General features: G+C 43.2%; 2 protein-coding genes across 2 annotated transcripts in view; one reads left to right on the plus strand and one right to left on the minus strand.

The window, feature by feature from the left end:
* The window catches only part of ttc7a (tetratricopeptide repeat domain 7A), a 27,529-nt gene extending 25,573 nt beyond the window's left edge, over positions 1-1,956 (plus strand). The window contains exon 20 of the mRNA XM_030771141.1: positions 1,114-1,956. Coding sequence (XP_030627001.1) covers positions 1,114-1,332 — 219 coding nt within the window. The 3' untranslated portion in view covers positions 1,333-1,956. The remainder of the gene's footprint in view (positions 1-1,113) is intronic.
* A 4,963-nt stretch (positions 1,957-6,919) lies between these two features.
* On the minus strand, positions 6,920-10,731 carry stpg4 (sperm-tail PG-rich repeat containing 4). Its single transcript, XM_030772380.1, has 7 exons — positions 10,663-10,731; positions 10,267-10,323; positions 9,791-10,045; positions 9,390-9,454; positions 9,087-9,132; positions 7,433-7,537; positions 6,920-7,027 (listed from the first exon to the last, which is right to left on the minus strand). Exons 1-7 carry the CDS (start codon positions 10,729-10,731, stop codon positions 6,920-6,922), a joined length of 705 nt encoding a protein of 234 aa, XP_030628240.1.
* Positions 10,732-11,169: the final 438 nt, after the last annotated feature.

Here is an 11,169-nt window from a genome sequence, read left to right on the forward strand (position 1 = left end):
CTCATAACTCTACTTTAGTGGGGCCATGCAGACAGGGGGATAGTGTAATTACATAGAATATATCACAAAGCAGCATCCAGAGTAAGGGGAAATAAGGACACCGGTACCTTACTCACACACACACACACACACACACACACACACCCAGAGAAATGTCACCTCCTCCTCTGCACCTCCTTTGCTCTATAGCCCATGAATGTGACAGCAGTAAATCCAGCACAGCAGGGAGTGTCTTCACTCACTGAAAGAGAAAGAGAGAGAGAGAGAGAGAGAGGGAGAGAGAGGAGATGGAGAAAGTGAGCAGGCAGAAAAGCAGAGAGGAGAAAGGAGAGGCGTGAATGGGAGAGCGCTAAAAAAAAAAATGCAGGGGAAAATATAAAACAAACAGCAATATGTTGAGATAGAAAAAAAACAGAGAAAGAGAGAGAAAATCAGCCTTGGTGTAAACAGTGACGGAGCCTCACTGGGTTTCTGTCCAATTAATCTGAAGCTCGTGAACAGAGCCTGTAGAACAAGTCACGTCTGTCTGACTTCAGACAAGTCAAGTAATCCTCCTGAGACAAATACAGACAAAGATAGAAAGAGAGAGAGAGGGAGAGAGAAACAGAGAGAGAGAGTGAGAGAGAGAGAGATGCCTGTGGTTCAGTTATCTTGTGTTTTGTGGTGTCACAGAAACCTGACCTCTGTCCTATTTGATATAAATTCACACTCAAACGTGCGCACACACACGTGCACACATACACACACCCACACGGCAGGATACAGTCAACAACAACAGGCGTCCACCCAGACGTCTGCAAGCACCTGCAGACCTGCTTCTTTCATTAAGGACATCAGATGACAAGAGTTTTGACAAAAACGACAGAAAAACTGCATATTTTCTTTTTGAGTAGTTACATAAGTCAATAAAACTACCCCCTCCCCATTTATGATGATGCGTCATTTTTAAGTCATATGTATTCATTTCTTATTCAAACATAAGTCATTTTTTTTATTACAGACACTCTGCCTTGACTTGTATTACCACATGTAACGTCAGGATGGCTCACGTGCTAATGCTAACAGTCGTTCCCTCTCTCTCTCTCTCTCTCTCTCTCTCTCTCTCTCTCTCAGGGGAAGCTGCTGGTGCGGACTGGGCGGGTGGCCCTGGGTGAGAAGGTTTTACGGGACGCCGTGCAGTCTCACAGCACGGCCCATGAGGCTTGGAGCGGCCTGGGGGAGGCGCTACAGAGCAGGGGAAGCAGTCAAGCGCCAGACTGTTTCCTCACCGCCCTAGAACTGGAGGCCAGTTGTCCCATAAGGCCTTTCACCATCATCCCCCGAGAGCTATGAACAACTGACTCACCCTCACCTGAGAGACACGCGAGAATGTTTCATCCCTAAATACCCACACTGTGACAAACGTACACACAGACACACACACACACACACAAACAGGCTTGTTGAGTGTAGTTGGGTCTCTCTTATAATGATCTGTGTATGAGAACATTTCTTTTTCATCTCTATGCATACGTACGTCCCTTTAGTATCTGTACGTTGTAGTTGACAAACACAGGCCCAAGTCAATGTCCCTTTGATACAAACTGATAAAAGTACAGTTGTGAACGTTAGAAACACCAGCAAAAAACACAGTAAGTCAGCCTCCGTTTCTCATGTGTCAACCCATTTCTCATTCTCTCATATGCAGTAACAATGTCTTGACAGGAAAGCCAATGAGTATTAAACTCAGTGAGAAAAACACACACACACACACACGCACACACACGCACGCACATACGCCAACACACACTGAGATCATCTATATTTAAAGTGTTCCACTGTGCCGGTTTGAAACTGACTGTACCGGTTTGAAATGAAACTGTTCCGATTTTTTAACTGACTTTTTAAACTATTCTGGTTTTAAAAGACACTGTTCTAAACTGTTCACAATTTGTTCCATAAAGAATGATTCAGAAATCCCCTGCCTCTGCTGTTTGTTTGGTCTCGTAATTATTCCACATTGCGGCCGAACCACCATGCTGTGATGGTAGTTGATTTCTTACATAATGTTTCCAATGCTGTTGGGAAACTGGAAACCCTGTCTCCTCTCTCAAGGGCTGCAGCAGTTGCCTAGCACCCATCCCTGTTTGGAGTAACTGGGGAGACTGGTAGACCAGTGGAGTGGGATCAACACAGAGCTTTGTCAATACACTATCAATGCTGACTGTTGACTTTTGTGCTGTAGTTGTATCTGTTAAATGTCAGAAGAGAAGGCCAGTACATTTAAGAACTCTGTGTGTGTGTGTGTGTGTGTGTGTGTGTGTGTTTGTGTGTTTGTGTGTGTGTGTGTGTGTCACACACCAAATGCTGAAGCTCCGTTATGTAAGTAGTGTAAGTGGGTTTCTTAAAGCAAAAGAGGATTTTAATCTTCTCAAAGGCAGAGCGTGAAACATATCAAAATCTGTGCTTGGCCTTAAGAGCTGTACTAGAGAGAACAGTACAGTGACAAAAATGGAAATGGTCTTCTTTTTTTTTTTTTGCAGTCTTTTCCTCTCTCCTCTTTACATATTTTCTCTCATGCCATCTCTTCATCTCATTTTCTTCTACCTGTTCACTGCTCTCATCCTGCCCTTATTCTTCCCTCACCCATGTCTCTCTCTCTCTTTTCTCTCTCCTTTGCCGGTTTCTATCACTCTTTCTCTGCGTATCCACATCCCACTCTCTCGTCTTTCCTGTAACTTATCTCTTTTTATTTGTCGGACCACTGCCAGGCACCCAGCCCAGCCCAGCGTGCTGTCAGTAGTGATGGGTTGAGGAGTGGCTCTAACAGAAGACTAATGGGGGAGAAGGCAGAGGCTATGCAGGGTGATGGATGGTGCGGTTCAGGGGAGGTCGTGACAGCGCTGGGGAAAGAGAGACAGATTAACGAGTGGCCACCGCTCCTGCCGCGGAGCCTGGCACGGTCAGCCGACGAGGGTCCGGACGGGCAGAGCCGCTCAGTGCCCGCGCGCGGCCTGCGAGCGTCCGCAAACCCTCAGCACTGTACTGTACTGTAGTGTCTTAACGCCGCGTTCGGATGCAATGAAGCCTTTGTGCTGAAGCGAAAGAAAGAAAGTGTGAGCGAGAATATGACAGAAGAAGCCACAGGATAAGAGACACATAGAGAGAGAGAGAGAGAGAGAGAGAGAGCAAGAAGGAGAGAGAAAGAGACAGAGAGAGAGAAAGAGAATGAAGAAAATGTGACTGCAAACCTTTCGTGTTCCTCTGATGCAGCCATCTTAGTTCATTCCTCATACGTTTGTCAATTAGTCACTCATTTAATTACAGTTCAGTTGATCTCACAGTTGAGTGACCTCGGGCAAGAAAACGCGGTTGAGGGTGCGCGCGTGTGTTTGCGTGTGCATGTTTCGCATGTGTTTGTGCCTCAACTGAGTGTGTTACCCTGCATAGCCTCTGCCTTCTCCCCCATTAGTCTTCTGTTAGAGCCAGTCCTCAGCCCATCACCACTCTGTGGGATCTTCCTGTTCTGGGTCTGAGTCACTGTGACGTGGACCGCCCTGGGCTGGGGTCTGGTTACCGACAGGTGGACAACTTGCAAGGGTTGAGGAGTCCAGGTGTTCAGGCTGGATTACAGGTAACGCAGACAGTCTGTCCAGCGGCTCATGGGATATTTTTGTCTTTCTGAAGACAAGGGGAATGACTCTTATAGACACAAAAGGGAAAAAAAAAAAAACAGAAAGTGGCAGGAGACCTAGGTTGGGAGTTGGTCTGATGCGTCTTGGATCAGCCAGAACAAGAAGTTCACAAACAGGAAAGTACTCACCCTCTTACACCCCTTTGACATTAGTTCTCCATAAAATTTGAGAAGCATGTTATGACAGTTATCTTAAGCAGCGACTCAACAGAGTCAAAAAGCTGGATTGGGCGGTTCTCTTCTCAAATAATAACATTGCTGATTACATTGTCTACAAAATTGTTAATGTCATTGATAATTCTTGGCTCAATGACTGTCAAGTTATTTGGACAGACGTTGAGTAAGAAGAGTCGTTCTTAGTGGCTCACCAAACCTCTGTCACCCTTTCCCTAACAGCTGAAAGCCCAAAAACGGGATAGCATTTGTCACCTTTACCTTGTCACTGTACACACCACACAAACCCAGTGTTTCTGCTCAGACCAGACGAACCAAACATGGCCCTTCACAGACATCAATCTCTTCTCATTCCACCATTATTTCAGGTCTGTACTATTAGTTTACTATAAAAGCTCCCTGACTCTCCTCCTCAATAAAGTTTTATTAAACATGTTAAAAAAGATGCCCACCTGACACTCCTGTTAGCGATACAGCAAAACAAAACATGGGATTACGCTGCTTTTGCATTTCCAGGAGGTTTATCCTTATTATGATGCTGTAAAAATATATTTATTTTTGATCTAATCTTCTATGTTTTGCCACGTGTCTGAAGCCATGAGTTTCAGTCGTGTTATTTAATTCTAAAGTGCAGTAGAGGTCAACCGTGCGTAGTGTGTATATGCCAGCATATTTGTGCCACCATGTTTCCCTGACACAACGGTTTTGCAATTCGTGTCCACGGCGGCATAATCTTGACTGGATTGTGTCTTGTTTGTCTCAGTGCAGGATGCTTTTTTGGAAAACAAGTCATTTAATCCCATCCATAAAATCTGGCTGCTTCAACTCTCTTAGGCCCCAGAGGATTTGTGCATTTACATTTAGATTCCCTGTGTCTTTTTTTTTTCCCCCCCCGTTTTCACCCCTCACAGTCTTCAACACCACTGTCTTCCATTATTACATTCCCCCCGGGACAACGAACATTCAGTACACCCTTTTTTTTTCCTTTTTTTATGGCAGGCAAAATCCAGTTTAGGTGATTTGTCTCTCTGACAACCAGAGTTTTTGAATTGGCTGTTTTGGATGGGGAGTTTAACCTGGGTCAGCATAATAATTTCACCTGGGTTAACATAATCTCTTTGTAGCCTATGAAAGTGTTGGTGCTCAAGGGCAGAAATGTTAAGCTCTTTTGACACACACATTATCAGACAGAGAGTCAGTGGTGGTGAGTGGTCATGGCCTGGTATATGCTGAGATCATGAGGTCCTTGTTGTACAGAGCTTGTGAGAAAAACACGCTTAAATAGGGCAAAGTGAAATGACCGGGAAGTCAGTGTCAGACCAGTTCTTTAGTATTACGCTGCCTGGTGTCATCTTCTCTTACAACAGAGATTACTGATATTATTTAGCAAATTCATTTTGAAAATTTACTGCTGTAAACAGATCAGATTCATAGAGACTCTAGGTGTTCAGAATGCCTGTATGCACAACTTTTTTTTTTTTTTTATTAAGCTTCCGCTTAAACTAGCTTTAGTTTCATGATGTATACTGGACTACTACAGTGTTACTTCCTTTGTTTAGTTTCTCTTGTTGTATTTGGATTAACATGAATGGATACACGTTCGTAAATATGATGTAACTAGAATGATAATAACAAGTCTTCACTTGGATCATTAGTCATCACAGCTATATTACAACTGCTTCTAAAACGATTACCTCCATGTACAGGGAGCCATGAAACGGGTGACGTTATCTCCATTTTGTAATTGAAGGAACCATTAAATGTACTCACAAACTAAAGATAATTAAAACATTATTCAATAAGACAGTATTCCTATTGCTAAACCAATAATAATAATAAAAAAAAAATAATACTAGTCAAATATTCACACTACATGTATGTAAAGCGCTGGGAAACGCTGCAAAATTGTTCAGTCTCTGAAACTGAAATGTCTTTAAAATCATCTTAAACTGTTCCAAAGATTAAGTGGTGTGTGTATGTGTGTGTGTGTGTTCCATTTGTATATCGGCTCTTGAGTTGTTAAGCTTAATCGCACTATGTAGTCAGCTCATTTGCTATAACACGCACTAGAGATTAAGTTTGGCATTTTAAATTGCTGTTTTGGGTCGGAATTAGGATTGTGCGCGAACAGCATGATAAACACTACCCAAAGTCATGTGATAAGGTCACAAATGCACTCCTTTTTTTATATATATATATATATATATATATAAAACGGACGGCGTTCCTTTCGATGCGCTCCAAAGCAACACCGTGTCTAAACCGACGGTCTCGTCCACACCCCGAAAGGAAACGATGTGGAATTACAACTGAAACACGTATATATGACACAGAACCCCTTCTGAAGGAAATGAAACCACTTTTTCTAACTTCTGTTGAAATCTTTATCTAGCCCTTGGACCGCAAACGCACAAAACGACCCCCGGTGTTCAGGATACCACGCGTGTCAGCAGAACGTCCACAGCCCCCCCCGCCCCCGCCTCCCACCTGTTTTTGCTCGCTGGTTTATTTAGTCTGTTGCGGGGAGAGGGGTGGTGAAAACAGCTGTCCCATTGTCTGACTGCTTTGTTCACCACTGAATGAGTTAGGAGGTCACGGGGCCCAACACAAAGCCCTGCGTATTATAGACAGCTAAACTGCTTTAACAGCATGCCATAGCTTGGATGGTTTTTGACACATTGCAGGCAGACTGCGACCAACCACAATAAACCAGTAAACAAGGACATAGGATATTCCCCATATGTAAGCTTAACACACAGAGAAATCATTTTATGGCCTGAGAAATAACACCTTAACAAGGTCTTTCTTTACTAAAGTCAAGCTGAATTGTGTAGTTGATATGTTCTGACTGACATATGCAGGTGTGCTTACATGTATACTTGTGTATATTTAGGTGAGTGGATGACACAAAGACGAGAACCGAAATGTTTGAGGCTTTGTAATTAGATGTGAAATTTCAAAAGCCTCGTTAACGTGTCTTTTCCTTCTCGCAGTCTTGAGCTGAACACCGAGCGAGGAAGTTGTATCGCAGAGCGCCGATGCGGAATGATGCCCGTCTTATCGGAGAGCGGTTTAGAAATAGTTGCGGAAGAGGAGGCCGTAGGTGCGGTTCAGTTCGACCTCGGTGTCGAGGTAGTAACTCTTCAGCCACGGCTCATACATGCCCGGACCCGGAGTCCTCTGTCGAAGAGAGAGAGAGAGAGAGAGAGAGAAAAAAAACCAATTCAAACCCGAAAATTCTGGGGGGGAAAAAAAAAAGGCCATCCAACTTGAATTTGTTGAAATGATGCTGCAAAATAGGAGTTACGGATATCTCGCAAAGTTTTTGGTCCTCAAAATTAAAGGCTGATGAACATAGCTTTCTTATACGTATACTACAGATGTTGCATATGGATCTGAATGGGGGATTTCATATGCGTTTCATCGATTAAAAATTCCCCTACATATGTTATGTTTACAGTCTGAGACTGTGTTAGGGTTCACTGATTAAAATTTAAAGTCAGAGGCCAGCAGAAGGAGTTACTCTTGGCATCTGGGCCACTGAGCCAAGACAGAGTAGTTAAGGACAGAGCGTCAGAAACTCACAGACTGCACATTGTAAAAACGAGGCACGGCGGACTTAAAACAGGAAGTGATGCTTTTGGATGAGCTGTCTTTCAAGTTGTACTGTCCAGGAGCAGGGCCTTCCCTCTAAATGAATATGAGAAACAAAGAGAGAGGAAAAAAACAAAACATGCTAACAGTTTTATCAGAATAACATACAATGATTAAATGGTTAAGTTTTTCACAATACATTTCACTGCTAGTCCTGGGTGTTTGGGTATTTTTGGATGTGCAGGTCACATTCGGAACAATTAGTCTTTCAACCTTCAACTGGAGATACTCGATGCAACCTCAACAGGTGGAAACAAGCCTTAAATAGGTGTGTCACTTGGGAGCCCTAGTGTTTTGCATATTTGACAATGAATCACAATTTCAAGTGCAATCAAGACCTAACCTACAGCTGTATACAGGGAGACACAATGACATAATAGGCAACACATTTCTTTCCTACTTCACAGGAGAGAGAGAGAGAGATTAAGAAAGAGAGTACAGCCTGTTCACACAGTCTAGCACTACATCACACTACAGTGGACTGGAGAAGCTGTCCTCTATCATTACGGGCCATTTGATTCCACTGGCAGGTTAATTGATCTGTTTGGACTGACCTGTGGTCTGTGGGGAGCTGAACCATGTCAGAGGTGTTAATGCAGATTTATTTCACAGGAGCTTTTTCAAGAGAACACAAGGGACTGCTTTTCTCTCACCCTCCCTCTCTGTAATCACCATTTCCGGCAGCCGGCTCTGCCAATACACTCTGCTTGATGCAAGTCTGACATTCCCCGTGGTTGGGGGTGGATATTTGCCCCATGCCGCAGATGTTAACTGAGCCCTTGGCTGTGGTCTACTGGCCTCGTTTCCACTACCACAGAAAATCCGAGGCCACCAAGAGCTTCCACTAATGGTAAGGATATTCGGACAGTGTCCAGATCTCTGGGGTGCAAAGCTGAGGTTATGTTTCAACGTACATAATAATTATGTGCAATTAGTAATGCATATCTATTTGTGGCTAGGCATGTTTCTGTATAATAGCCACAAGGGCTATTTTAGAAACACAAATCATATATTCCTAATATTTTCTAGCAGCAGACTAATTTAGGATTCTGAAATGACAGGGAGGGTCTGGTGACAACGGAACAGGCTCTCCACATGAGAAATGCAACGAACTATCTTTAGTCTGTTTTCAAATGACATCATGTTAAACCAGCATGTGATTAAGTATTCAGCTGTTTGAGCTGTCACCAAAACCATCAACAAATGGTACTTTAGCTCTTTAACCTTTGACAGAACGCCTGTCCTACCCCCCCGGACGCCGCGGCATTAAAATTAAACAAAACCTCAACGTTCACCTTGACAAAACCCAACGAATGGCTTAACACCTCTACTCCTCTGTCAGCACAAGCAAGGCCTACCAGCAAGGTTCAAATATCCGTCTATGATAGAAACCCTCTGGGGACACAAGGACGCAATAGCATGCGTGCAAGCATGACCAGTGTGGATGATGTGTCAATTAGCAATTTATATATTAAGATGTGAGAGATTACCTCATACAATCCCTACTGCATTAAGCTTTCAGAAGTTAGTTGAAAGATACTGACTTGTTTCGTGCTGAAAATTTCATTTGAAACCGAATACTCACCGGAGGAAAGCTGAACCGCTGCACGGCTGAACGGAACGTCATGTGTCTGCAAAAGGAGGAGTAGGATGATTGCCATAAGAGAAGAAGTTGTGGAAACGGAGAAAAGCACAGACAGAGAGAAGGGGGGGGGGAGGGGGATGAAATTAGAAAGACAGGTGACAAGGAAGAAGATAGAGGAATTAACAAACCCACTAAAGATCATTCAGAGAACTGAATATAGTTAAAGAGGATGTTGATTGTCAATATATTGTATCAGCCGACAGTCTGAAAGGTATCACAGAAGGTCATAGTCAAGCTTCGCACTTGCAGGGTAGTTTGGGCACTGGCTTCTCGGTTACATCGTAATGACATGGCGAGAGGTCGATATCCTGCAAGAAATGGCAAAACGTTATTAAGACGGTCGGACAATTTCCCGCGATTCAACCTACAGCATTTAAACTAGGATATTCTAACTCCTAGTTCTAGGGGTACTATGCTAAATGGGGCCACTTTCCGGATCCGCTCAAGAGAACTAATAATACCAGAAGAACAATTCATTTCAACCATGCATCAGCTATTCCTTTCCTTTATTGGTGCAGATATATGGTGTGATCCAGACCGACAGACTTATTAGAGAGCCAGCATGGACCTCTTTATCGGCAGTGCTACATATCATAGTAATATAGTTTAGAAGCCGGCAGCGCGCTAACTAATCCATGACCCACCTTGTCCCGAACGCCCAGAGTGTAGTTGTCGGGTCTAGGGCAGTTTTTGAAGGAGTAGTACGCCTGGTGCTGGAGAGCTTTTTGAGTGGAATCAGTGAAGGAGTAAGCTCCTGGGAGCAGCATATCCCCCTTACGTGAATGTTGTAAAGGGGCATTACGACCTAAAGCTCGAAAACAATATGTCCTGTGGATAGGGTTGAGGCCTGCCTCTTCGATAAAGTCTCGAATGTGGTAAGTTCCAGGGATAGGGGTATCCTAAAAGAGGGGAAGCGATCGATATTTTGAATCACACATATTTGATCTTGAAAATCTCTATAGTTTTCTCTTGTCTAGAGCAAGAGCGCAATTAGCAAGCTTTGTAGGAGTCAGAGAGATAAGAGCACAGGTGAGCTTGATTAAAATACAGTCTTTAGGCCCATCTTCTAGAATTGATGTAAAAACATTTTGACAAGACTTGATTTGAAAACATCACCTACTTTTATAGTGTTTTTCCACCAGCCGCCTCTGTCAGACGGATCCACTTTCTCACAGTTCTATGGAAACAAATAGAAATCCGTCTGATAGATAAAATAAGGTCAAACCTGATTGTGTCAATTCTTGAGTGACTGATACAGATGTGGGTTAATGACACAAGCACATGCTACGGATCTGTAGCAAGGTAACACAGCGGTGTAGAGCTCTTTCATAAGCTTCCACTTTTTGGGCGGTGTGATGTCACATTCGAGTCATTTCATATTTTCACTGGTTTCAGCTTTCCTACATTAACCAGCATATATTTTGTCATAAATATAAATTTTCCGAAATTCCTTCACTTTTAGGTGAAAATATCTTTGCAGTTAGCTTGCTTATAGGCCTATCTTTTAATCTCTTACCTTTTTCGTTGTTTTGTTATCCTCGCAAGGAATGCTCTTTGACTTCGTGACGCGAATTTTTCTTGCCATAGTCCTAGGCGCTGTACTATGGCCCTGTGTGTTGGGTAAACTGGGGCTCTGGTAAAAGACACCTGTCTAGGGAGCGTGACCGTTTCCTAGGTGCTGTGACTAATCAGTGAAGACACGGTCACCCAGAATAAAGCATATCGAACAACTTGAGTCGATCATTTTTCCCTGAACGTTTATTAGAGTTTGAGAATATTTTCTCAACACCTGTTCAAGTCATCCATTGTGACGCGTCCCAGGGGTTTGTTAGGTGGATTCGCCGACGCGTGCTTTAGTAATTTATTTATTTATTTATTTTCTAATAACGTGTACGTTGATTGTGGCACGAAGCACTAGTGTATTTTAAACTGGTGTATCAGGCACTGTAACGGGAGTTATATCCTTATTATCCATTTTAGCAATTTTGTACTAATTTTAAGTTGCATCTGTCACTGAAACCAA

This window comes from Chanos chanos, chromosome 4, assembly GCF_902362185.1.
Source record: "Chanos chanos chromosome 4, fChaCha1.1, whole genome shotgun sequence".
Classification (NCBI taxonomy): Eukaryota; Metazoa; Chordata; class Actinopteri; order Gonorynchiformes; family Chanidae; genus Chanos; species Chanos chanos.

Excerpts from the sequence above, each read along its gene's own strand:
- stpg4 (XM_030772380.1), bottom strand. The coding sequence starts at position 10,731 with ATGGCAAGAAAAATTCGCGTCACGAAGTCAAAGAGCATTCCTTGCGAG. Across the intron at positions 10,324-10,662 it reads ATAACAAAACAACGAAAAAG|AACTGTGAGAAAGTGGATCC; the intron begins GTAAGAGATTAA and ends TTGTTTCCATAG. Across the intron at positions 7,538-9,086 it reads AGCGGTTCAGCTTTCCTCCG|AGGGAAGGCCCTGCTCCTGG; the intron begins GTGAGTATTCGG and ends ATATTCATTTAG.